Source organism: Tachyglossus aculeatus, chromosome 3, assembly GCF_015852505.1.
Source record: "Tachyglossus aculeatus isolate mTacAcu1 chromosome 3, mTacAcu1.pri, whole genome shotgun sequence".
NCBI classification, from domain to species: domain Eukaryota; kingdom Metazoa; phylum Chordata; class Mammalia; order Monotremata; family Tachyglossidae; genus Tachyglossus; species Tachyglossus aculeatus.
Window position 1 is genome coordinate 69,674,788 of NC_052068.1, and position 27,953 is coordinate 69,702,740.

The 27,953-nt window shown below is 47.0% G+C and overlaps 2 protein-coding genes across 3 annotated transcripts in view; one reads left to right on the forward strand and one right to left on the reverse strand.

The window, feature by feature from the left end:
• BMPR1A (bone morphogenetic protein receptor type 1A) overlaps window positions 1-5,746 on the forward strand; it is a 127,582-nt gene extending 121,836 nt beyond the window's left edge. Inside the window, exons 10-13 of the mRNA XM_038744265.1 lie at window positions 290-587; window positions 3,129-3,304; window positions 5,109-5,239; window positions 5,395-5,746. Coding sequence (XP_038600193.1) covers window positions 290-587; window positions 3,129-3,304; window positions 5,109-5,239; window positions 5,395-5,520 — 731 coding nt within the window. The 3' untranslated portion in view covers window positions 5,521-5,746. The remainder of the gene's footprint in view (window positions 1-289; window positions 588-3,128; window positions 3,305-5,108; window positions 5,240-5,394) is intronic.
• Window positions 5,747-12,728: 6,982 nt separating this feature from the next.
• On the reverse strand, window positions 12,729-27,945 carry TMEM267 (transmembrane protein 267). Of its 2 annotated transcripts, none has more exons than XM_038744332.1 (4): window positions 27,912-27,945; window positions 18,801-18,897; window positions 17,550-17,927; window positions 12,729-14,811 (listed from the first exon to the last, which is right to left on the reverse strand). In XM_038744332.1, the coding sequence occupies exons 3-4, from the start codon at window positions 17,883-17,885 to the stop codon at window positions 14,578-14,580; spliced, it is 570 nt and encodes a 189-aa protein (XP_038600260.1). In that variant the 5' UTR covers window positions 17,886-17,927; window positions 18,801-18,897; window positions 27,912-27,945; the 3' UTR covers window positions 12,729-14,577. The 2 variants fall into 2 exon arrangements, with proteins under 2 accessions (XP_038600260.1, XP_038600259.1); XM_038744331.1 differs by having other exon boundaries at window positions 12,729-14,906.
• Window positions 27,946-27,953: the final 8 nt, after the last annotated feature.

Here is a 27,953-nt window from a genome sequence, read left to right on the forward strand (position 1 = left end):
AAACTCATAGGCAGGCAGGTGCTTTTTTCCACCACCGTCACAGAACTCATTGGTGGCATTCCGGCATAGTCTTACTTTCATCTTAAACTAGACATGCAGAGCTCGGTGTGAAATTGGAAGTTTATTTGTCAGTCACAGCTTGGAGAAGGCCAACTGGGCTGAGCAGGTCTGTCTGCTTATTTTTTGTAAGTGGCTCCCGGGGTGATGGCAAGGTTGAGGGAATGCACAGTGGAAGTAGCATGGCCCCTCGGACCGTAAAATTTGTCATTCTTCCTTTGGAACCGGACAGGTTTTATAGCCGCCGATATTAAAGGCACAGGCTCGTGGACCCAGCTCTACCTGATTACCGATTACCACGAGAACGGCTCTTTGTATGACTTCCTCAAGTGTGCCACCCTGGACAACAGGGCCCTGCTCAAGCTGGCTTACTCGGCGGCCTGCGGCCTGTGCCACCTCCACACGGAAATCTACGGCACCCAAGGGAAGCCCGCCATCGCCCACCGGGATCTCAAGAGTAAAAACATCCTCATCAAGAAGAACGGAAGCTGCTGTATCGCCGACCTGGGCCTGGCTGTGAAATTTAACAGGTGAGGGGGCCACGGTCCCTTGGTGGGCTTTCTTCCTGCCTGTGGTGTGGAATGGAGCAGGAACTGCAAGGTGAATCCACAGGGATCCCGGGAGCCAGAAGAGGGTGGAAGAGGTTGAGAGCACAGCAGGCATGAGTAACCCTGACCTGCTCCCTTCATTCATCTTCCCTCCCATCCCCTAAGCAGCGTGGCTTAGTGGAATCAATCAATCAATCAATCAGTCATATTTATTGAGCGCTTACTGTGTGCCAGAGCACTGTACTAAGCTCTTGGGAAGTACAAGTTGGCAACATATAAGCACAGGTGTGGGAGTCAAGAGGGCATGGGTTCTAATCCCAGCTCCACCACTAGCCTGGGCAAGCCACTTAAGTTCTCTGTGCCTCAGTTACCTCATCTGTAAAACGGGGATGAATACTGGGAGCCCCACGTGGGACAACCTGATTACCTTGTGCTTAGAACAGTGGTTGGCACATAGTAAGCGCTTAATAAATTCCATTATTATTATAGTCATAGCATATATCGATAATTTATATATATATATATATATATAAATGTCTGTCTACCCTTCTAGACTGTGAGCTCTTTGTGGGCAGGGAATATGTCTGTTGTTACGTTGTACTCTCCCAAGCGGGTAGTACAGTGCTTGGCACACAGTAAGCGTTCAGTAAATATGAATGAATGCAGGTACTGCAGTCATAAGGCCCTTCCCTACTGCCGTGAAAACTGCTTCATTTACAGGATCCCTAGTAGAAAGAGCACAGGCCTAGGAGTCCTCGGGACTGGGTTTCTAATTCTGGCTCTGCCAATTGTGTGCTAGGTGACGTTTGTGCAAGTGCACTTCTGTTTCCTCATCTGTGAAATGGGGATTCAGTAGCTATCCTCTAGACTGAGCTTGTTGTGGACAGGGAATGTGTCTGCCAGCTGTTATAGTGTACGCTCCGAAGCACTTTGGACAGTGCTCTGCACACAGTAGGCACTCAGTATATATGACTGAGTGGCTGAAGTTTGGATCAGTCAAAAGACCTCCTCTCGGCTTGGAATAAACACTGGGGAAGATATAAAGTGAGGGGAAAATGAGAAGGGTAGGGTGACAAGCAGTTAAAGAAGGTATTTCTTTTGTGGGGGAGAGGGCCATGATGACATTTCTTTTTAATTACTGTAGCTCAACAGGATTACTGAGCACCCATCGGGTACAATAGGACCGTCTCTATACGTTGCCAACTTGTAGTTCCCAAGCGCGTCGTGCAGTGCTCTGCACACAGTAAGCACTCAATAAATATGATTGAATGAATGAATGAATACAATGGCCTGTGTACCAAGTGCTTGATTCTAATTTACTGATTTAAACCACTTCTTCTGATTAGCTGTCTCCATTAAGTGGGATTGCCCGAATAAATGTGTTTCTTTGATTTCCATGGTAGGTTGGGGGGCCCTGGAGCCTGGGCATACAAGCCAGTCTGCACCTTGGAAAAACCGTAGCCTCAGTTCTGTGCTCCGAGGTCTGGGGGCAGTGAGTTAGCGCAGCGAGTACCAGAGGAAAGTCGGGAAGTGCCCATAGAAGCAGCGTGGCTCAGTGGAAAGAGCCCGGGCTTTGGAGTCAGAGGTCATGGGTTCGAATCCTGGCCCCACCACGCGTCTGCTGTGTGACCTTGGGCAAGTCACTTAACTTCTCTGAGCCTGTTACCTCATCTGTAAAATGGGGATTAAGACTGTGAGCCCCACGTGGGACAACTTGATCACCTTGTATCCCCCCCAGCGCTTAGAACAGTGCTCTGCACATAGTAAGCGCTTAACAAATGCCATATTCTTTTAGACTGTGAGCCCACTGTTGGGTAGGGACTGTCTCTATAGGTTGCCAATTTGTACTTCCCAAGCGCTTAGTCCAGTGCTCTGCACACAGTAAGCGCTCAATAAATACGATTGATGATGATGATGATGATCTACCATTCTCTGCCCCCAACTCCCCACTCCTCTGCAGGCGTAGGGGGAGAGAGAGGTTGGGACACTGCCCTGGTTTCCAGGCGGCCTTGCCCTCGCCACAACGGCCCTGCTTTCATTTCACATCTTCTTGATACCCCACGGGGGGGACACAGGGCATTTGTTTATTTATTTATCTGTTTATACTAATGTCTGCCCCTGCCCCCAAAGACTGTGAGCTCGTTGTCGGCAGGAATGTGTCTGTTGTGCTCTCCCAAGTGCAAAGTACAATGCTTGGCACACAGTAAGCCCTCAATAAATACGATGGAATGAAAGCGCGGGCAGCCAGCAATCTTCCTGCTCAGAAAGCAGTTTTTCTCCCCCCAACCTCTCCCACCCCTGTCAACGTCAGGCGTGGGCCTGACGCAGTTGCAGGGACAGGCGGATGGTCACCCCTCCCACTGTAACTCCCGGGATGCAACTTGAATGGACTTCGGGTTGACCTGTGAAAGGGAACCGTGACAGGAGAGCACATTTTTCTGTACAATCACTGCATCTTCTTTATCTTTATTGTAAGCAAAGGACTAGAATGCGTACTCACTGTCCCGTTACCGCCTTTCCTAGTGACACAAATGAAGTGGATGTCCCCTTGAATACCAGAGTGGGAACGAAGCGCTATATGGCCCCAGAAGTGCTAGACGAAAGCCTGAACAAAAACCATTTTCAGCCGTACATCATGGCCGACATCTACAGCTTTGGCCTCATCATTTGGGAAATGGCCCGGCGCTGTATCACAGGAGGTAGGTGTCTGGAATGTGGGTTTTTAATGGGTTGGAACAGTACAGTTTTTAAAGAATGGAGCCTAAGACGACTAATGCGGTATGATGTGAACGTCTCGTCTGACTTCTGTGCCAGAGAAACGAATCAATCCGCTGTAATGGGAACCCCCGCCAAGCGGATGGAGGGTTCGGAGATCTTGGTTCCAATGAGCCACTCTTTCTGTTGGCTTATCCCCTCGAAATCCGGCAAAATCCGGTTTTATATGCCGGCCAAGGCTGAGGGGAAAACTGTCTCTGAAGAGTCCGGGTGGGAAGATGCTGTGAAATTGAAAGTGACGGGCTTTGCTAAGACCGGTCACCACCCAAGAGGGGATGCCCTCTTTCAGACAGTGCAGGCCATCAGTTCAGATGCTTGAATGCTGGATTGGGTGTTTGTCCCAGGCTTCCTGGGGTCACAGTTTGTTTAACTCCCAGCCCCTTGATTTCAGACCACGTGTTTGATTTACCCTGACTCTTCAGTGGTGTTTAAGCACATTTGAAGAGGGCCCAGCCCCACTGGAGAATGAGTGCTTGGGTGGCACTGGGCTCAGTTCAATGGAAGAGAGACTTCTGCCAAGTGAAGAGTGCTCTAAAAGGACTCTGGTAGTCTCCTGGGACAAGGAAGGTGGGGATGAAAATCTGGAGGGGAGAAGAAAAAGGCTGGGGGGAGGGGACAGGAAATCCTCAAACGCCTTGCAGGAAGGAGCTGGTTGCAGATTTGTTTCTGAAGAGAATACATATAATCCCCAAAAAGCCCGGTGTTTACCCAGCCCAGAAGCTGAATCCCCATCGTACTGCTAGTGTGTGTTCACGGGGGGCTAAAGGAGTGATCCTGACACAAGCTATAATTGCTCTGCCTTCCACTTGGGTTATTGGGTCCAAGTTCCACAGTCGGCTGTCTTTCTATTCCGAGTTTCCCCCTTGCTTCTCCTTTCTGTCAGGTTGGAAAGGTGCTTAAAGAGTGGACAGAGTGAGCAAAAACTCCTCACTCTCGGCCTCAAGGCTGTCCATCCCCTCGCCCCCTCCTACCTCACCTCCCTTCTCTCCTTCTCCAGCCCAGCCCACACCCTCCGCTCCTCTGCCACTAACCTCCTCGCTGCACCCCGTTCTCGCCTGTCCCGCCATCGACCCCTGGCCCACGTCCTCCCCCTGGCCTGGAAAGCCCTCCCTCCCCACATCCACCAAGCTAGCTCTCTTCCTCCCTTCAAAGCCCTACTGAGAGCTCACCTCTTCCAGGAGGCCTTCCCAGACTGAGCCCCATTTTCCCTCTCCTCCTCCCCATCCCCCCGCCTTACCTCCTTCCAATTCCCACAGCACCTGTATATATTTGTACAGACTTATTACTCTATTTTACTTGTGCATATTTACTATTCTATTTTGTTAGATGTGCATATAGCTTTAACTCTTTCTATTTGATCTGACAATTTTGACACCTGTCTACATGTTTTGTTTTGTTGTCTGTCTCCCTCTTCTAGACTGTGAGCCCGTTGTTGGACAGGGACCGTCTCTATATGTTGCCGACTTGTACTTTCGAAGCGCTTAGTACAGTGCTCTGCACACAGTAGGCTCTCAATAAATGCGATTGAATGAATGAATGACTAAAGCACACACCCCTCACCCTCCGACCTCATCACCCCATGGGTTTTTGGACACCTTCACTCTTTTCCCCCTGGTCTTGGCAGGGGTGGGGGACCCCAGGACCTCTGTACCCTTTTACAGTCGCCTGGTCGGGTTTTCTTTGCCGACATTTGTCGTGTTGATCCCGACCCCGTTTTCTTCTTTCCAGGTATAGTGGAAGATTACCAACTGCCATATTACAACATGGTGCCGAGCGACCCGTCTTATGAGGATATGCGCGAGGTGGTGTGTGTCAAGCGTTTGCGCCCTGTGGTGTCTAACAGATGGAACAGCGATGAAGTAAGTCAGGAAGCGGTCGGATCGCCAACCTTGATTTCAAATCACTCAAGGCGACGACCCGGAAAACGTCAAACGTTTGGGAGGATTTGGGAGATGGTGGAGTCGACCGTTTTGCCACAATCTTTTTGTTTTCTCCCCTTTCTTCTGCCTCTCAGTGCCTCCGAGCGATCCTGAAGCTAATGTCCGAATGCTGGGCCCACAACCCCGCCTCGAGGTTGACCGCTTTGAGAATTAAGAAGACGCTCGCCAAGATGGTTGAATCCCAAGACGTCAAGATTTGACAGCAGGGTCCCGCGGACGGGCCGCCCGCATTGGACACCCGGGACGCTGTCACCCAGGCGACGGGGGATGGAGGTGGGACGACGAGGAGCCCGCCCGGTTTTTTGCAGACCCTTCCCTCACCGCATCTTTAAAGGCTGCTAATAGTCACCCTTTTGGTACTCTTTAGAATATGATGGTGGGAACTTTTGGTCACTCCATGCTCCACTTGTGGACAGCCTTGTCTGAAGTAGGTTTCCTTTTTGGGGGTTGGGGTGCGGGGCAGGGGGGAGGTTTTGAGCGGAATCGAGGCTTCAGTCGCTGCAACTCTGGGTACTGAATTGTGTGTTTGGATAGTGGTGCTTTCTGTGAAAGCCTATAGGAGATAAATGATTTCAGCAGAGAGAGAGAGAACTAGAAACTTCTATCTTCTACCCGATAAAATGTAGTGCACATGTACTGTGCCTTTGGGGAAACAGCCTTAGATCATGAATCTGTTTTGGAACACTACTCATCTTTCCTTTTTTTCCTTTAAGCAATGCATTGTTTTTCAATATTGTGCGGATTTATTGTGTGTGAGTGCGTGTGTGTGTCTGCCTGCGTGCGCGCCAGGATTTCTCTGCTGCCATTTATGCTAGATGAGAAACCATTTATAAATGCACAGGAAGATTTGGGATTTGTTTCTATTGCAATATCCGGCTAGGGCCGGCCAGTCACACGAAGCCATGTAACTTGCAGGAGAAATATGCTTTCCTCACTCACCTCGTTGTTACCGTTGTGTGAACAAGTCAAGTTGCTGTCAGTTGAAGGCCAAAAGAAGTTGAAAGTGGTTTCTCACACACTTTGTCTTGGATCCAAGTCAGTTGTCCGTTCGTTTTGCATGCAAGGGGCGGGAGAAGCCTGTTCTCTGACATTAGAAATGCCCGATGGCAGGATCCGGCTGAAGACTGAACATATTCCTGGAGTGACAAAGCCTATTTGAGAGCAGTTTTAAGTGCCTATAACTTTGTTCTGCAAACCTCATTCTTGATCACTTTGAAAGGGAAAGTTGTGTATTGTGCATAATGTGCTGTATTTGCAGAATGCCTGTCTCCACATCATTGACATATAGGTGTGTATACACATAGATGCGTTTATGTGATTGGATTATACAGTGTGTGTTTACACATATAGCTGTGTATACACATAGATGCATTTGTGATTGGATTATAGTGTGTTTACACATAGATGCGTGTGTATGTACATGTTTATGTACACACACACGCACACACTAACTCACTTGTACCACAGTCACTACTCATGTACTTCCTGGCCCAGATTTCCAGGAAAAAAAAAAAAACCTAGAGGATTAAGAGATATAATGTCTTAAGAATTATTCACGACTTTCAGAATGAAAACTCGGATGAAGCGGATGAATAGATCAACTCTAGGACTTTGTTTTGTTCAGAAGTGCACATGAGTAGCAGCTGCGGGCAACGTTACAAGACACTAAAATCTCCTAAACCAAGACGCTAATGGACAATGGGTACTTTATGAATTTGCAGCAGATTACTAAGTGTACTATAATCCTCTAACCACTGTTTGGTGGTATATTTTGAATAATTTCTACTCCATAATTTTTAAAGAGGCAAAGAACTGCAACGTTTTTCTCTTTTGTCACCTCATATAAATTATGCTTCACGGAAGTTCTGCTTTTTTAAAGAAAGCTCTTTTAAGGGACATGTCTGCCTTTACAACTCCCTGCACGTGAATTCTGACTGAATTGGGGTGCTTCAAGTTGTTTTCTGTTTACTGGAGGCACACCGTAACATAACAGCGACACTGTGCCACAAAATTACTTGTGGGTCTTTTTTAAGTGTTTAAAATTTAAATTAAAAAAGCATCACCCCATGTTTTGCCAAGAAGCAAAGGTCAGAATTGGCAGTTATCTCTCTGCTCACCATTTTCTTACAGGTAACTGGAAAGCCTTTAGAAAACTCTAGTGGTTAATATGAGTTTTCGGGTCCTCTACCAGTGAAGATGTCAAGTGTCCTTGTGCAAAAACATCCCTTGAGCCTGCTCTTTCAAGATGTACCGAATATTCATCTGTTCCCACAAAGAAATAGCAATTCTTTAATCCTCAGCGCTATGGGAATTGAGTAGCTTTATCATTTGGGACTTTATTTGGTCCAAACCAGCCAGGGGTTTGGTTAATATATATTTTTTTAAATTTAGCCAGTGGCTCTTCTTTCAAGTTACGTCGTTTGACATCTTAATAAAACAAAACAAAATGAGGGGAGCATCTTCTCAGCTGTATTTTCACTTCAGGGTTTGCGAGGCAAAAATAAGAACATGTAAGCACCAAATGATCGTACAGATTTAAAAAAATGATTTTTAAGGCAGTGAGTGGAAAGGATTTGTAAATAGGCTTTTAGACTTAAATAAAGCCTTATTGGGAAACCGTGATCTTTTAAAATAAATACGAGGAGGGCCCCGTCCCTTAATTTGTTGGTTTAGCGATTGTTGGTCATCCAGTTAATGAAGTTTTGTTGGCAGGCCAACAAAGGGAGTAGCTTAGTGCTCCAGATCTGCTCCACGGAAGCTTGTTCTCTGTCCTTTTCTTTAAGTTTTGTTGCCTCACGATTGTCAATCTGGTTGACCGGCCTGCATCTTGAGTTAATCCTCATATAATCGATTACTTTGCCAATCTGTTAGAGGAACAGTGTTTCCGGGAGCGAAAGCGCACCTGACCTTTGTATTGTACCTGTCCGTTTTCACTAGGATTGTCCTCACTTTTTTTGTGATCAAACAGAATTTCTGAAATGTAACTGCTGAAGCTGACTTGGCCGGTGTCTGGTGAACATCTCTTGCGTTACTCATCTTCCTCCTAGATGGTCTTCTCATCAGAGGTGAATTGTCTTGGCAGTTCAAAAATGATTTGAAACTGGCAGAAGCGAACGGTGTGCCTAAAAGTGCCAGATTTTTATTGTGACCTAGCGTTTTTATTTTTATTTTCCAGATGCTAACTTGGTTTGAAAGCAAAAATGCCCTATCAGGTTTTCCTTCGATTGGCTTAGAAACACATCTTAGAGTGCTTAATTCAGAGGGGAGGCCCTGGCTCTAGGGAAAGTTGACTCAACAATGTTTATTTTTCAGACTGTGGTGGAAAATGGTCTTCAACGGTTCCTACAGTTGGGGCAGTAAAAATGATTTGATGATTATTTTTTTAATGGCCTTTGGTATTGCCTGTAAGTATGTTTAAAGGGAAAGGTAATATTTCTCATCCACTTTAGATATGAAAATAACAACGAGCAGTTCTCCGGCTGGCTCAGTGCTGCTGTAAAAAATCGGGTTCCGGGAGAAAGGTGACACATTTGGCGTAAGAACTAATTCCGGGGGCCGGGCAGGGTGTGGAGGCGAGAGGCAGAGCTTTGGTTTGAAGGCCTCTGGGGAAACTGAGGTAACTTGTATCGGCTAGATGGGCGCTGTCCCTCCGGGGAGCTGTTGGCTGGACCTCCCAGGGACCCCAAAATACAATTAGGGAAGCCCACCTGGGGAGTTTGGTTCTCGTCACGCCCACCCCTCCCTGCCTCCTCCTAATGAAAATGTAGTATATTGTATAAAAGGAAAGTAACATTGTAGTTAATGTAGAGGCCCTGTAAATAGAAACTGAAAGAAGGGTAAAAACAAGCAGTAGGAACACACTGTTGTTATATACCAGAAGTGTAGAGTAACCTTTTAAAATGTAATACACTAAATGTATTTTGTACAGCATCTGGTTTAAAAGGTGCCTTATTAAGTTTACCATGAATCGCTTTGTTCTGTACACAGATTATGTCCAATGTATCATTTTTAAGTAAATAACCTTATTTTAGTATACATTTTGCAGCGTGTTCTGTGCGTGGCGGGGTGCTGTTTTCCCCGTGTCGTGGGGCGGGAGTGGTCAGACCGACTCCCGGCTGTGAGGGCCGAGCCTCGGTGGACCCAGGGAGGGCTGACCAACCGAGGCAGGGGCTCTCGAAAGCAAGCCAGCCTCCACCAAGCCCTGGCCCGCGGTGCCCCCGCGCTGAACGTCCAGGCCCCCACTGCCCCTGCACTCCTAGCGCAAAGCCGGCACCCACGGCGTCCTTCCGTATAACGCGACAGGAAGTGGGTGCTGACGTGACCCCTTCTAGGAATAAGAGGGGAGGCACAAGCCACACTCTGAAGCAGGATGTGGATGGTTCTGCTATAGCACTAATAATAATAATGATATTTATTAAGCGCTTACTATGTGCAGAGCACTGTTCTAAGCGCTGGGGAGGTTACAAGGTGATCGGGGGGCTCACGGTCTTCATTCCCATTTTGCAGATGAGGGAACTGAGGCACAGAGAAGGTAAGTGACTTGCCCGAAGTCATACAGCTGACAACTGGCCGAGCTGGGATTTGAACCCATGACCTCTCATTCATTCAATTGTATTTATTGAGCGCTTACTGTGGGCAGAGCACTGTACTAAGCGCTTGGGAAGTGCAAGTACTCCAAAGCCCGGGCTCTTTCCACTGAGCCACACTACTTCTCTACCCGGAGCCCTCTCTTATAAGACCCTACTTTTCTGCCTCACCCGGCCGTGTGCCCCACAGGGATTCTCTCCTTCCCTGTCCTCTCGTTACCCTCTTGACAGCCCCTTCCCAAGGCACTTGATCTCCCTCCAAAAGGTCCCTAATTCCGGGTTGGGAGAGGATGAGAGTCCCCATCCGTCCCCCCCCCCATGCCCCATAGAAGCTGCTAGTTCCCTGGACCATCCCGGGAGTTTTGGGATTCTTCAGTCACTGCTGAGCAGCTGGACTGACCTGCTCCCTGGGCCTGGTCAGTCTGGATAAGTCGCAAGGAAGACGGAGGGAAGGAGGGAGGAAGAGTGGATGAGGGATTGTTACAGGAGTTTCCTCCCTGCGGAATGAATGGTACTGATGTCTGAATTACTGTTCACTCTGTGTGCTTGGGGGTTGGGGGAGAGTGGGGAAACTGCTTTCTTAGGCAAGCACGGGATTGTTTTGTTTTTGTTTTACGGTACTTGTTAAAGTGCTTACTGCGTGGCAAACACTGTTCTGAGCGCTAGGGTAGATACAAGTTAATGAGGTCGGACTCAGTTCCTGTCCCGCATGGGGTTCACAGGGTTAATAAGGAGGGAGAACTGGTATTGAATCCCCATTTTACAGTTGAGTAAACTGAGGCGCAGAGAAGGCAAGTGACTTGCCCAAGGTCACGCAGCAAGCAGTTGGCTCAGAGCTGGGATTAGAACCCAGGTCCGCTACCTCGCGGGCCTGTGCTCTTCCCAGTAGGCTCGGCCCAATGGGGAGGGCTGAGAGGGCTCCGGCTAGGAGGAGGAAAACCTTCCCGAGCCCCGGAGCGGAAGCCAGGCTCAGAGCCCGGCAGCTGGCGGCTTTCTGGGGACAGCTATAAATCAATCGGTCGTATTTATTGAGCGCTCACTGTGTGCAGAGCACTGTACTAAGCGCGTGGGAAGTCCAAGTTGGCAACATATAGAGACGGTCCCTACCCAACAGTGGGCTCACAGTCTAGGAGCTATCCGCCGCTCTTCCCTTCTTCCCAGGGTGGAGGGGATCCTTGGAAGTGAGCGCTGTTCTCACCCTGTTGTGAGACTGGCTGAAGTGGAATGGGGGTGAAGGGAGGGCGGGGAGAAGGGAGAGCCACAACGTGCCTTCCTCCCAGTGATCGTGAGGGATAGCTCTGGATCACTAAGTGCTGCTGTCTCTGTTGTCAACATCCGCACCCACCTTTGGCCCCTCCACGACGCAGAGACCCTCTCCACATGCCTGACGGCAAGCCCATCATTGTGAGCCGGGATTGTGCCTTCCAACTCTACGGTACTTGGCTTTCCCAAGAGCTTAGCACGGTGTTTAACATCCAGCATGTGCTCAGTAAATACCGTTGATTGATTGATTGACACAACTCAGACCTCTCTTTCCAACAATGCTTGCAAGATCATTTTAACCACGACGAGTGTGCTGTCCAGGTATGCGTGGACTGGAGGTTTAAAAGACTACCCTGGGGGTGTCTGAGGACTCCATGACTATTTTCAACAACATCCAAGTGCTTCAAAAAAAACCCCGCCAGGCCGTGGTAAAGAGATTTTAAACAACGCTCTCAAGAAACTACTGGAGAGGTACGCTGTGCACCACTCTGTGAGCCCGCTGTTGGGTAGGGACTGTCTCTATGTGTTGCCGACTTGTACTTCCCAAGCGCTTAGTACAGTGCTCTGCACACAGTAAGCGCTCAATAAATACAATTGATTGAGTCAGAGAGGTTTGGTGGGACTTGGAAATCACAAATGAGGCAGGATTTTGCTTGTCCCAAAGTTACTAGGTATAGCAACACATTGCATGTTACCAGATTTTAATCCATCTTTAGTCAATCCTTTCCCAGGACCATCCATACATATCCTGTCTGTCACTCCGGCAAACGGGAGCGAGAGGAAAAAGCCCCACTGCCCAGTTGGGTGTCTAGGGGAGATTTGATCAGGGCTGTGAACAAACTTTAATGGCATTTGCTAAGCGCTTACTCTATGCCAAGCACTGTTCTAAGTGCTGGGATAGAGGCTCACAGTCTTAATCCCCGTTTTACAGATAAGGTAACTGAGGTCCAGAGAAGTTTAGTGGCGGAGGCAGGATTAGAACCCAGGTCCTCCGACTCCCAGGCTTGTGCTCTATCCCCTAGTTCACACTCCTACCAATTAAATTTTGATGGAGGAAATCATTACTGTGGTCCACAGCTGCCTGGGCTGAGTTCTGGGAAACTATATGTTGCCAATTTGTACTTCCCAAGCGCTTAGTACAGTGCTCTGCACATAGTAAGCGCTCAATAAATACGATTGATGATGATGATTAAGCCCCAACAAGGACCAGTGATTCTACTGAAGTTTCACCTGCTTTGAGCTGTTACTTTAGGAAAGGATGGAAAATTACCTAGTGAAATGGTGGGGAGAGTTTTCTCTCTCTCCTTTCAGAGATATGCACCTATGGAAAGGCAAAAAGAAATTCAAAAAGGTCAAGCTTCCCAACTGGAAAAGTGAATTTTTTTGATGAAATTCTCTTTTGAGTAGGGCAGGGGCTGGTTCTTTGGCATCTTTCTGTTGCATCCTCCCAGTTATAGAATACGATGCTCTATACGGTAGGCATCCAATTAATAGATAATGATATAATGAAAAAACAAACATACATTAAGGATGGAAACCAGAGCCATTTAGGCTGTTGATTACTTGGCCAAACATTTTAATGCCATCTGTTGCAATGAAATTAACATTGTTGAAACTTAATCTCATTTCCATCCAGGTCCAGTCTGACAATTTGAAGTTGCAAAGTCTGAACAGAGACAAAAGTCAATGTTCCAGCACAATTTAATGCCTATTTTGCTCTGTTCTGTGCTTTGCAGAACAAAAGAAAGGGAATGCTAAAAATCTATACAGTGTGACTGCTACAAAAATCAGAAAAGATTCTCCAATTGTTTTAATGAGCCGGATCAGAAGTTATTTACCACAGTTCTGGTTCTTAAGCGTTGCAACCAAACATACGCTAATCTGGAGAGGAAATTTTGGTATTTAATATTTAAACAGTCTCGCAACTCTGCACCAATACATTCCTCGAGGTATGTTGAATCCAGTTTCAAAAGAAAGTGCCTTTAGCCAATGGTTCTAATGGGTTGATCAAGGCTTGGGCCTCTGACAATTCAGTGAATTCCCTCTAATTCAGTACTAAATATAAAAAGAAATCTACTGTACTTTGGAGAAGACATTACTCTCTGAATTATCAGTAATTTATCACAGATTAAGGCACACAGTCATTTGTATTTTGAGTCATTAAATTAAAAGAACACGGGTCGATAACCCTAAAAATGCTGATGACTTCTGATGACAAGAGGTCGTACAGGGGTGAGACCGAAGTATTTGTTAATCCAGTAAGGCAAACTTAAAATTTGTGTAAATACTGTTCATTTTTCTCACACATCAGTAGCTTTTGGTGTGAATTTACTTTCATTTATCAAAGAACAGGAAAGCCAAGTTACCTAAAACGCGAATGCCACACATTCTTTGGCTTTTCAAATAGCAACCACTTTGTTTTAATCATTCTAACTGGCCACTTGGGAAAATACTTTAAACAGGGATGATGGCACCTTGAACGATCACAGTCTTACATTTTTAATTGTTCCTTACATTTTAAATTGTTGTCGATGGTATGTTTGTGGAACAAATATCAGAGAACTAGACCCGGCCCTATGATTTGTCCTTGATTATTTTGTAAACAGTGCAGTGATAGTAATACAGTACCATTTAAAATTTCAGTACTTGAGCTCCTGGGGGAAAAGGGGCTATGTAAAGACTACGCTGCTAAAATGCTAACATGAAATTTCTAGGATTAAGGGTAATTTACTGAATGAGGATTTTCTGAGATACTGATATTAATTCCAAAGTTAGATGATATCCTTAGCATGTTTTTGCCACAAATGACCTTCTGCATCAACGAACACTCCGTCAGAAAAATCTCGAAGGAAATTTTCCCATCCTTTGTTCCCCCGCCATCAGATTTTGTTTGGCAAGGTGACTTCCAGGCAAAGGCGGCACATGGAATAAACAGCGTCCTATTAGCAGTCCCTGAAATGTCAATTACTCTGACTCTTTGTCCTAAATAGGCTGATGTATGATAGTGTTTGTTTCAGTCATTCCGATTCAGGGAAACAGGATTGAAAACGCCTCCTAGAAGGAAATGGGCTCTTCCACTGCATTTCCTTGAAAGTGAAGTTAAATACTGGCAGGTTACTTGAGCAAAGAAAGCAGAGGGGAGAGAAAGGGAAAGTGTTTAAAATCAGACGTGGACAGAAATGAAACAGCCACTTCACCCTTGGATATGTCTGAACAGAAAAGTAGTGGTAAAACCATCAATCTTTTGGGCAAGATGATTTAGGGCTTGACGGGACTCAACACTGGAGTAGATAGTGGCTATTTCAGAAGGGACAAATGTTTCTGCATCCATCCCAGCGCTCAACGCCCCTAACAATTCACATTTAAGACACCCGGTCTTCTACAACCTCCGTCCGATTCCCCTAGACATCAATGTGAATCCCGTGTTTTATAGACATCATCTCTCTGGTCCCCGTCAGATACATGACAAAGGAGCAGAGATGCGGGGAGGAGGCCGTGATCGTCACGTACAGCCAGTAAGGCAAGGGAGCGGTCTTTCCGAAGGGGCAGATCCACAGGCCGTGACGAATCCCATCGCGGACGTGATGAGAAGTCCAGGACAGAAACAGCATCCAGGGAAGAAAGCACCAGGAGTCTTTGAGCCTGAAAAGGTGCATAATGAACTTCAGTGTCAGCGCCACTACAGGGATCACAGTAGAACAGTGAAGAAAAGGTCTCTGTGGAAGATTCAGAGCAGCCTGGGGAATGAAAAAGACACGTAGCTGTGGCACCATTTCCACCTCCCACAGACCCTGCATTCACAGAAGGATTTGCAGTTTGACTGATGGGGAAAAAGCAAAACTACAACTGCCTTTTTTTGGCTGGTTTTCCCCCGGCCATCTCCAAGGAGGAATCAAATCTACACTGCCCGAGACACGGCAGGAAAGGTTTTCTCTACCCAATGGCCAGCTCTAAGAAGCAACATGGCAGAGTGGAGAGAGCACAGGAGTCAGAAGGTCATGGGTTCTGAGCCCAACTCCACCACTTGTCTGATGTGTGACCTTGGGTAAGTCACTTCACTGAGCCTCAGTTACCTCTTCTATAAGACTGGGAGCCCCATGTGGGACATGGACTCTGTCTAATCTGATTAGCTTGTAACTACCCCAGTGCCCAGCACATAGTAAGCACGTAAAAAATACCATTTAAAAAAAAAAAGACCGTGGCTTTTGCCGTGGCCATGGAACACAGAGGAACCCAAAATTCTTCTCTTCTGGCCAAAGTCCTCTTGATCATTTTCCTTGTTTTATGGGATTGTGCTTTTAGCAATTTATCTTTTTTTTGTTTGTCACCAACTCGCCCCACCTGATTGTTAGTTTCTTGTGTGTGAGGGACTATGTCTGAATTCTCTCCCATGTCATTTTCCCAATTGTCTAATACTGTGCTATGCACTGTAGGCACTTAATGAATACTGTTGTTGCTTCTACTTTCTCTAAGTTGTGAAATGACAACATTAGCCGATGTAAGAGCAGTTGTAAATCTATGCTGTTTCACAAAAACGAAGATTCCTGGAACGGTAATTATGCTGGGGAAGCAGCATGGCATAGTGGAAAGAGTGTGGGCTTGGGAGTCAGAGGACATGGGCCACTTGTCTGTTGTGTTACCTGGGGCAAGCTGCTTAACTTCTCTGTGCCTCAGTTACCTCATCTATAAAATGGGGATTAAAACTGTGAGCCCCGGGGAACAACCTGATTACCTTGTATCTACCCCAGTGCTTAGAACAGTGCTCAGCAGAGAGTAAGCACTTAGCAAAATACCATAATAATAACAATAATTATTATTAATACCATTACCAGAGGGCATAATGACTATGGCAAATGTAGGAGGTTCTTTATGTATGTATCTTTATACTCCATTGCTTCCTCCTACCTTTAATTCATTTTAATGTCGGTCCCTTTTGCTAGATCACTGCTTAGTACAGTGCTTTACACGCACTAAGCGCTCAATAAATAGGACTGAATGAATGAATCCAACTCCTTGAGAGCAGAGATCACGTCTAACCATTCTAATGCACTCAGTAGAGTGCTACGTAGACAACAGTTGAGTGCTTAATAAATACTATCGACTGATGAACAAGGGTCAAATAATGGGATGGGTTACTCTGCAACGATACTGCTTTAGCAGACTAGGTTACCTGCCAGGAGGTGGTTGGAAAAACTTTAAGGCTATCCTCCGAAATAACATTACTGGCAAAATGAGGAGCACTCGTTACAATGTTTTAGCTGAACCGAATACCGTGGCAGTTAGTTAGCCCCATGTCAGTCAGCCCTGTGATAGCGGCTTACTGGTTTTCATGACGATGAGTCTGTTTGGGCAAGGGGATTTTCAAGAGAGGGGATCCTTCCAACTGGACTGAAATGCACGCAGGGTGCAATATCTCCAATGCCAAAGCCGTGGGGGCTGAGTTCTAACGCCAGCTCCACTACCTGCCTGCCATCTCACCTCGCGGGAGTCACTTTACTTCTCTGTGCCTTGGTTTCCTCATCTGTAAAATGGAGATTCAGTTCTTGTTCTCCCTCCTACTGAGACTGTGTACAACCTATCTTGTATCCATCCCAGCACTTAGTTCAGTGCTTGGCACCTCGCAAGTGCTTAACACATACCACCACTATAATACACAATTTCAGGGACCCTATGTTGGCACTGATGGGCAGTGATGCCATGTTTTGCATGTGCTGTAATTTCCCAGTTGCCTAGATGGGTGCACTCAGTAGGAGCTCAATAAATTCCATTTATACCGGGGATCCCAGGGCTCTGGAAGTATTGCTGTTGATCAAACAATCAGTGGCATTTACTGAGCGCTTACCGTGTGCATGACACTTTACTAAGTGTTTGAGAGGGTATAATTGAGTTGGTAGACATGATCCTTGCCCTTAAGTTTATAGTCTGGCGGGGGAATTTAGTCGAGCAGAGGATTAATCCCCACATGCCCGGGCCTTGAGCTGGTGTCCCCATGGGTGCCTGACCTCCCTGCGGGACGGCATGTGGCCATTGTGGCCTTCCTCCATCAGGGGAACCCTGCCCTGGGCCCGGCTGGCGGCCACCGAGCCACTGGCCTCCCGGGAAAGCCTGGAGGAGGGCAGAGCCAGGGCTTTCTCTCCTCTGCCGCCAAGACCGGGCCTTGTTTGCAAGCTAAAAACGATGACGACGTCTGGAAAGGTCTCTGAAACCTATGGAGAAAATCTCTCCGTAACGCTGCCGTTTTCATCTTGGCATACTAATGCCCAGGAGAGAAGCAGACCATCTGAAATGGGGTGGCATCTGAAGTGAGCCGTTCTGCTTCTTAAAGGGTGGGAGAGCTTGTGGATGCCTCGGAGTGAAGGGGCAGGGAAAAGGGCTCTTACCTTTAGGGAGAGGGAACCAGCCAGGAAAAAGTGGTCCACGTCAATGACGGAGGCTAAAAATCCGGCCAGGAGGACTTCCCCGAAGTCATTCTTCTTCCTGAGTCCGATGACGATGGCCCAGGACCACATCCCCACGGCCCCGTGCACGGTGTTATCCGCCAGGGCTCGGAGCCAGTCGTGCTGCTGGACGACGGACAGCTGAAGCAGCCTGTCGGCCACAAAGCAGAAAGCCCCCAACCCGAGGCCGGAGACCACGGAAGCCGAGCTGAAAGTCTGGAGGAGGGCGTGGGCCCTGTCCGTCTCCGCTGCCATCCCCAACAATGCGCCGGGCGCCATCAGGAAGCAGACCGCCCGCGGCTGCTTATGTCCTCGGTCATCCTGTAACACAAGGGGCAGGAAGATATTCACTCAACTGTATTTACTGAGTGCTTACTGTGTGCAGAACACTGTACCGAGCGCTTCAAAAGCTGAGACCCTCGCAGATGAAACCACTGCTTTCTTTCTAGGGTGTTCTCGTAACTAGGGGAACCGTGGGGGAAAGAAAATGAACCTTCTTTCCGGAAAGTACGAAGCTCTAAGATGTTCCAGACGTGGCCCAAGCCTCCCCTTCTCCCCGTGGAGGGAGGCGAGGGAAAGACCGGCTCGATCATCCTGGCAAAAACGATCCCTGGCCAAAAGGGGAGCTGGGGTCCGGCAGGTTTCAGTGGGGAGGGAGAGGGAGGCAGGGATTGGAGAGCCCACTGTTGGGTAGGGACTGTCTCTATATGTTGCCAATTTGTACTTCCCAAGCGCTTAGTACAGTGCTCTGCACATAGCAAGCGCTCAATAAATACGATTGATTGATTGACTGATTGAAGGTGGGACAGTCGAGAACAAGGCAGAGGGCAAAGGGGAGCTTGGGAAGATGTGGGGTGTGGGAGCTGAGGTGGAGAAGGAGAAGAGAATGGTTAAATCTTCCCGCTCTTAAATGTGAGCTAAAATTAAAGACCAATGTCTGTATTCTGCGATGAGCAGCACATGCATCTACTACGATAATAGCTAAATCTGCCCCTTCCGTGGCTAGGAGAGCCAGCCTGGCCAAAAGCAAGCACTAAACACTTTCCCCCTGGAACCTAGGTGCCGGCTTAAATTCGGCCACTGGCTCCCTTCCCCAATAATGTGAAATGGATGCGTTAAGGGGGTAACTTTTAAAAGAACAGAAATACCAAATTATAAAATGCCCAGGTATAGGTAGTCTGAAAACACTTTTACCTCTGGGCAGGGTTGAGAATCCAACCGGGGTTTGGTAGTGGATGAGTTCCAAGCATCACTCAAAGCAGGAAGCTATGGAGGCCTCGCTTAAGGGGTCCTGAAAGAGAAAAATAAAGGGTTACAAGTGTTGCCTATAATAATAATGTACTCATTACGTGTTTAAAATGTGCCAACCACTGGGGTAGATGCAAGTTAAATCAACGTGGCACCCAGTGCCTGTCCCATTGGGGGCTCCCACTCTTAATCCCCTTTTTACAAATGAGGTAACTGAGGCCCAGAGAAGTTAAAGTGACTGGCCCAAGGTCACACAGCAGGAATGTGGTGGAGCTGGGGTTAGAACCCAGGTCCTTCGGACTCCCAAGCCCATGCTCTATCCACTGAGCCACACTGCTTCTAGGTACCAAAAAGTAGGCGCATGTTCTCGGGAGAGACACTCCTGGGGGCAGTGGTCCTAGGAATGTATTTAGTGAAGGAGCATCATTTGGGTCTGGTCTCAGGGTAGACTGTGTGGGTAAAAAGCTGGAGCCAGCCCAGGGAGATAGGAAGTATCATCATCTGGAGATGATCAATCAATCAACCAATAGTACTTACTGAGCACTAGGTGCATAGCATTGTACTAAGCATTTGGGATTGTACAACAGAAATAGTGTGCACGGCCCCTAGCTACAAGGAGCTTACAATCTAGTGGGGGAGGCAAACGCCGAAAGAAATTACCGATAGCCAGCACCTCTAAGCCTGCTTTTTGGGATGAACTTGGAATGCCATGCCAGAGCAGCCTGAAATCTGCTTTTGGTGTCTGGAGATTGCAGATCAATCAATCAATCAATCAGTCGTATTTATCGAGCCCTTCCTGTGTGCAGAGCACTGTACTAAGCGCTTGGGAAGTCCAAGTTGGCAACATCTAGAGACGGTCCCTACCCAACAGCGGGCTCACAGTCTAGAAGGGGGAGACAGACGACAAAACAAAACATATTAACAAAATAAAATAAATAAAATAAATATGTACAAGCAAAATAAATAGAGTAATAAATGGGCACAAACATATATACATATATACAGGTGGTGTGGGGAGGGGAAGGAGGTAAGGCGAGGAGGAGAGGAAGGAGGGGGCTCAGTCTGGGAGGGCCTCCTGAAGCGCTTCCCAAGCGCTTAGTACAGTGCTCTGCACACAGTAAGTGCTCAATAAATATGACTGAATGAATACAGCATCATCATCATCAATCGTATTTATTGAGCGCTTACTATGTGCAGAGCACTGTACTAAGCGCTTGGGAAGTACAAATTGGCAACATATAGAGACAGTCCCTACCCAACAGTGGGCTCACAGTCTAAAAGGGGGAGACAGAGAACAAAACCAAACATACTAACAAAATAAAATAAATAGGATAGATATGTACAAGTAAAATAAATAAATAAATAGAGTAATACCATTATTATTATTATTATTATTATTATCCCTCCCTCCCTGGGGAGCCCCGGAGAGGCAGACCATTCCCGCTCCGTCAGCCGTCCATCGTCCTCCTTCTCCCTCAGATGGAGCTCACCTGCCACCTGGGAGAGACGGAGGGCTGTGATCCCCCCTGCGACCCAGAGGAGGGGATTCCTCCCCCCGACCCTGGCAGTACAGTGAGCAGCGGAAGAACTGGACCCTGGATCCATTTAGAATTTAGGGAAAGACCTGAACATCTTTAGTACCGGCCAAGTAGATGGCCCTAAAAAGGCAGCTGACTTTTGGAGCTGGTCTTCTGACTGGTCCCACCCCACCGCGGGCACCTGGTGGGCTCAGAAGAGCACCCGGCTCAGCGCTCAGCTAACAGGGGCCCAGCACGGTGCTCTGGCTTGCGCTCTCTCGCTCTCTCTACAAAACCACAAACACACACCACAAAAAACAAAACAAAAAAACGGCTCCATTCACGATAGGTGCTCAATAAAAGTTGGTGTTCGTGCTGCTGATGACAATGGATTTTACCTTTTGGGAGCTGCACTTTTTCTGTCTGCCTTTATTTGTTTTGTGTCTTTATTAAGTGCTGGGAATAATCATAAAGTTGCACTACAATGGGCAAGCAGTGGATTAGGCCCTGGAGATATCTATTCTATTTATTTTATTTTCTTGGTATGTTTGGTTTTGCTCTCTGTCTCCCCCTTTTAGACTGTGAGCCCACTATTGGGTAGGGACTGTCTCTATATGTTGCCAACTTGTACTTCCCAAGTGCTTAGTACAGTGCTCTGCACACAGTAAGCGCTCAATAAATACGATTGATGATGATGAGAAAAATACATGGACAATTAGCCACTCTCAGACACACAGGTAGATACCAGCTAATTAGGTGGGACACAGTCCCTGTCCCATATGGGGCTCGCCGTCTTAATCTCCCATTTTACAGATGAAGGAACTAAGGCACAGAGAGGTTAAATGACTTGCTCAAGGTCACACAGCAGATAAGTGGAGGAGCTAGGATTAGAATTCAGGTCCTTCACACTCCTAAACCTGTGCTCTGTCCACTAATAATAATTTTGGTATTTAAGCTCTTACTATGTGACAAGCACTGCTCTAAGCACCGGGGTAGCTACAAAGTAATCAGGTTGGACACAGTCCCTGACCCACATGGGGCTCACAGTCTTAATCCCCATTTTACAGAGGAGGTAACTGAGGCCCAGAGAAGTGAAGCGACTTGCCCAAGGTCACACAGCAGACACGTGGCGGAGCCGGGATTAGAACCCAGGTCCTCTGACTCCCAAGCCCGGGCTCTTGCCACTAGGCCATGCTGCTTCCTGTGTCTGAGGGTGGCTGACTGTCAATGTATTTTTCTCCAGGGCCTGACACACTGCTTGCCCAATCATTCTGGAGATTTGTGATTATTCCCAGCTAGAACCATGAGAGTTGTAGGTTGAACGATGCAACACGTCTGGTGCTCTTCCTCCCAGGGATCGCCTTTCTTGCCAAAAGAAAGAGTCGGTGGCCGTGAAACACTGCCATTACACCGCGGCTTTTCATCTCCCCGGCCACTGACAGCGGCTATGAATGAATAAGAGGATGCCAGGAGGAGATTTTAGAAATAGCCCTTGACTACCTCTTTACTGAGGCCCTCCAACTTCAGGAGATAACAAATAACAAGAATAATAATTCTCCTAGTTTTAAAAATGTCACTCATCTAGGACTCCTAGAGAACTTTCACAAAAGGGTCATTTCTCAGCAAGAACCTGCAGTAAAGAATTCCCTCGGTCACAGGGTAAATCACTAATAAAGCAAGGTTAAAACTTGAGGAAAAAACGTTTGTTTTAAGTAGCTGTTTCCACTTGGATCAGGTACTGAACTGCATTAACTAAACTCAGACTTTCTGGTGAAACATAATGTTTTTCATTCTATTTCCCTCTGAGAAAAAGGTTGAGAGATTTACTCTGTAATTCTTCACCAATGGTTCATGTACATTTCTCCACATCACCCTCTATCCCCTTTCCCCCAACAAAATAAGCCCTTAGAGCTAAAATGGTGGGTAGAAGCACAACACTTTTTAATCTGGATATTCACATTTATTTCTTCACGTAAATCCCTTGTCAGCAGAAACTCTGACTTCTTGTTCCAGCACACCATCTAACTCATTCAGGGTGCTTAATAATCTTTTTTTATAATTACATTAAGTAGGCCACTGCAGCAGTAATTTACCAAATGACCTTAACCGTGTCTTCAAGAATACTTTTTTACAGAATTTGTTAAGCACTTATTATGTGTCCAGCACTATATTAACTGCCGGGGTCAGTACAAGCTAATCAGTTTGGACACCGTCCCTGTCCCACACGGGGCTCACAGTCTTCATTCCCATTTCTGGATGAGATGACTGAGGCAGAGAGAAGTTAAGTGACTTGTCCAAGGTCACACGGCAGACAAGTGGAAGAGTTGGGATTAGGATCCGGGTCCTTCTGACTGCCAGGCCTGTCCTCTATTCACTAGATCTCATGGCTTCTCAATCCTAAACTTTTTTACACTGGTAGGATCTGGCCCAATCGACTTGAGCGTATAGTACATTATCGATCTAAACATTAGAATCACTTTACTCATGCCCCTAAACCTTTAATATTATCCCACCAGCTGCTGCACATATCATGCAAGGTTGCTGTGAGCTTCAAATGCTGTCCACAAGCGTTTCAAAGCCTAACATCTCACGTCATTTACAAAGCACATATTTCCTAGAAGCTTTCAAGAAAGGTTCTTTCTGCCCCAAAGACATTTACAAAAGAAATGTGAAGAATTCACAAGTAGAAGATGTCCTCAGACACGTATCTGCTCTTTCTACTTCCAAATTAATCTAGTCTGATTTGGAAACATTTTTGTATTCAATTCATTTTAGCCAAAAAAGGGAAGGAGGGCTTGGAGTCACCTTTGTGGAGGGACAGTGGCAGCAGGCCTGCCCGGTAGAGGAGGCAGGTGTGGGGATTGGGTCAGGAGGCCGGACGTGACCGGGATCAGTCAGCAAGGCACGGAGCTGGGCTTTTCCCCACCTGGAAGAGGAGCCTGGGAGCCAGCCGCTCCGGGAATGAAGGCTGGCACCCATCTTGGCATCGACCGACTGAGCCGGACAGCTCTCCCCTGCAAGGGCAACGATGAGGGTGACGGGTCTGCCGGGGCCCATCTAACTGCTGGATGGATGGATGGATGGATGGATGAACAGATGGATGGACGGATGGATGGAGGATGGACAGAAGAATGGATGGATGGACCGACAGATGGACGGATGGATGGATGGACGGACGGACGGATGGATGGACCAACAGACGGACGGATGGATGGATAGATGGGTAGATGGATGGATGGATAGATGAACAGATGAATGTACGGATAGACTGATGGATGGACGGACGGATGGACAGAAGGATGGATGGATGGGTGGGTGGACCAACAGATGGACAGATGGACCGACGGATGGATGGACGGACGGATGGACCAACAGATGGATGGATGGATGGATAGATGGGCAGACTGATGAACAGACGGATGGACGGATGATGGATGGCCAGACGGATGATGGACAGATGATGAGGCTGAAGAGTGAAACCTCAGTATAGCTTTTGTGAACCTCTTCGGACCTCTTGCTCAGAGATTTAATGATTAGAAAGGTCGGGATTATCTTGTGCTAAAGAGTGGAGCACTACCCAGCCTTCTCACCCCACACCCACTGAAAGGAGATATGACTGAGCCATTTGAGCCCATTCCTGCAACCACCGACAAACCACAAGTTCATTCATGAACCTGTAATGTAGATTTTCTAGATGAAGATAGGAGAGAGAGACAGCATCAGCAGCTCTGAATGTATCTTGAGAAGAGTAGTCAGAATGCCTAAGCATAGGTGCTTGAAAATGAGAGGTATCAAAACCATTAAAGAAGCTACCAAATTTCAATCCCAGACACTCTACATCCCACCAAACAGTTGCCAGCAAGAGGTCTGTGTTTTATTGAAATCTGAGCTAACTACCCTCTTTTTGTACTTCTGAATGGTTCATTTGCTTTCAGTGCCTTAGGGGGTGGAGAGGAGGGAAACAAATTAAGTCAAAACTGTAATGACTGGTTAAAAGTACTCAAGGTATTTCTGGCTCTCTCGTTTGATACATGACACACTGAAAAGAAAATAAATAGAAAAAAAATCTTGAGGAATAGGTACCTCATGGATGTGGTGACTCAGTAGTCGGTAGTAATTCACTGCTGATCCATACATGTGTTGAAAACAAGGAATAAACCAAGCCTAATAGATACACGAGTCACTGCTTCAGGCTATTGTAGGAATGAAACTTTCCACTGGCTCAAAACTCTGCCCTGAGGCAGATCTACAGCATGGATGGACGGACGGTGGATGGACTGGTGGACGGACTGTGAGCCCGTTGTTGGGTAGGGATCATCTCTATCTGTTGCCGATTTGCACTTCCCAAGCGCTTAGTACAGTGCTCTGCACACAGTCAGCGCTCAATAAATAGAATTGAGTGGATGGATGGACGGAGGTGGGGCTGCAGGAAAGGACAGTAGGGGCGGCCCTTCCCCCCTCCCCTCCAACCTCCCCCGTGCCGGGAGCCATCACTCATTCATCCATTCAATCGTACTGACTGAGCGCTTCCTGTGTGCACAGTGCTGCACTAAGCGCTTGGGAAGTACAAATCGGCAACAGACAGAGATGGTCGGTGCCCAACCATGGGCTCCCAGGCGAGAGAAGCAGTGTGGCTCAGTGGAAAGAGCCCGGGCTTGGGAGTCAGAGGTCGTGGGTTCTAATCCCGGCTCCGCCACTTGCCAGCTGGGTGACTTGGGGCAAGTCACTTCACTTCTCTGGGCCTCAGTTACCTCATCTGTAAAATGGGGATTGAGACAGAGCCCCACGTGGGACAACCTCATCACCTCGTATCTCCCCCAGCGCTTAGAACAGTGCTTCATACATAGTAAACGCTTAACAAACAGCATTATTATTACTATTAGAAAAAAGTAGTTGCATTGGCCAGGAATCAAACCCAGGCCTCCCGCAGGGCAGGCGAGAATTCTACCACTGAACCGCCAACGCTTACACCATCCATCCATCCAACGCACCATGGCTCAGTGGAAAGAGCCCGAGCTTTGGAGTCTGAGGTCATGGGTTCAAATCCCGACTCGGCCAACTGTCAGCTGTGTGACTTTGGGCAAGTCACTTCACTTCTCTGGGCCTCAGTTCCCTCATCTGTAAAATGGGGATTAAAACTGCGAGCCCCCCGTGGGACAACCTGATCACCCTGTAACTTCCCCAGCGCTTTGCACATAGTAAGAGCTTAACAAAGCGCTACTGAGAGCTCACTTCCTCCAGGAGGCCTTCCCAGACTGAGCCCCCCTTTTCCTCTCCTCCTCCCCATCCCCTCCGCCCTACCTCCTTCCCCTCCCCACAGCACCTGTACAGATTTATTACTCCATTTTACTTGTACGTATTAACGATTCTATTTATTCTGTTAATTTACGATTCTATTTATTCTGTTAATGATGTGCATCTAGCTTTAATTCTATTTGTTCTGGCGATTTTGACCCGTCTCCATGTCTTGTTTTGTTGTCTGTCTCTCCCTTCTAGACTGTGAGCCCGCTGTTGGGTAGGGACCGTCTCTAGCTGTTGCCGACTTGTACTTCATTCATTCATTCAATCGTATTTATTGAGCGCTTACTGTGTGCAGAGCACTGTACTAGGCGCTTGGGAAGTACAAGTTGGCAACATCTAGAGATGGTCCCTACCCAACAGCGGGCTCACAGTCTAGAAGGGGGAGACAGACGACAAAACATATTAACAAAATGACATGAATAGAATAAATATGTGTAAGTAAAATAGAGTAATAAATTCATTCATTCATTCAATCGTATTTATTGAGCGCTTACTGTGTGCAGAGCACTGGACTAAGCGCTTGGCAAGTACAGGTTGGCAACATCTAGAGACGGTCCCTACCCAACAGCGGGCTCAAAGTCTAGAAGGGGGAGACAGACAACAAAACAGAACATATTAACAAAATAAAATAAATAGAATAAATATTACAAGTAAAATAAATAGAGTGATAAATTCAATCGTATTTACTGAGAGCTTACATCATCTAGAGACGGTCCCTACCCAACAGTGGGCTCACAGTCTAGAAGGGGGAGACGGACGACAAAATAAAACATATTAACCAAATAAAATAAATAGAATAAATATGTACAAGTAAAATAGAGTGATAAATTCATTCATTCAATCGTATTTATTGAGCGCTTACTGTGTGCGGAGCACTGTACTAAGCGCTTAGGAAGCCCAAGTTGGCAACATCTAGAGACGGTCCCTACCCAACAGCGGGCTCACAGTCTAGAAGGGGGAGACAGAGAACATATTAACAAAATAAAATAAATAGAATAAATATGTACAAGAAAAATAAATAGAGTGATAAATCCAATCGTATTTACTGAGTGCTTACAACATCTAGAGACGGTCCCTACCCAACAGTGGGCTCACAGTCTAGAAGGGGGAGACGGACGACAAAATAACACATATTGACAAAATAAAATAAATATGTACAAGTAAAATAGAGTAATAAATTCATTCATTCAATCGTATTTATTGAGCGCTTACTGTGTGCAGAGCACTGGACTAAGCGCTTGGGAAGTCCAAGTTGGCAACATGTAGAGACAGTCCCTACCCAACAGCGGGCTCACAGTCCAGAAGGGGGAAGACGGACGACAAAACAAAACATATTAACAAAATAAAATAAATAGAATATGTACAAGCAAAATAAATAGAGTAATAAATACGTGCAAAGATATATACAGGTGGTGTGGGGAGGGGAAGGAGGTAAGGCGAGGAGGAGAGGAAGGAGGGGGCTCAGTCTGGGAAGGCCTTCTGAAGCGCTTCCCCAGCGCTTAGTGCAGGGCTCTGCACACAGTAAGCGCTCAATAAATAAGACTGACTGAATGAACAAATTCATTCATTCAATCGTATTTATTGAGCGCTTACTGTGTGCAGAGCACTGTACTAAGCGCTTGGGAAGTCCAAGTTGGCAACATCTAGAGACGGTCCCTACCCAACAGCGGGCTCACGGTCTAGAAGGGGGAAGACGGACGACAAAACAAAACATATTAACAAAATAAAATAAATAGAATATGTACAAGCAAAATAAATAGAGTAATAAATACGTGCAAAGATATATACAGGTGGTGTGGGGAGGGGAAGGAGGTAAGGCGAGGAGGAGAGGAAGGAGGGGGCTCAGTCTGGGAAGGCCTCCTGAAGCGCTTCCCCAGCGCTTAGCACAGGGCTCTGCACACAGTAAGCGCTCAATAAATAAGACTGACTGAATGAACAAATTCATTCATTCAATCGTATTTATTGAGCGCTTACTGTGTGCAGAGCCCTGTACTAAGCGCTTGGGAAGTACAAGTTGGCAACATATAGAGACGGTCCCTACCCAACAGTGGGCTCACAGTCTAGAAGGGGGAGACAGACAACAAAACTCAACATATTAACAAAATAAAATAAAATAAAATAACAAATATTATTACTATTATTATTATTATTATCCCTCCCTCCCTGGGGAGCCCCGGGGAGGCAGACCCTTCCCGCTCCGTCAGCCATCCATCGTCCTCCTTCTCCCTCTGTCTCTCACCTCAGCCGCCTTTCCCGCCGCCGCCATCTTGGCCCCGCGCGC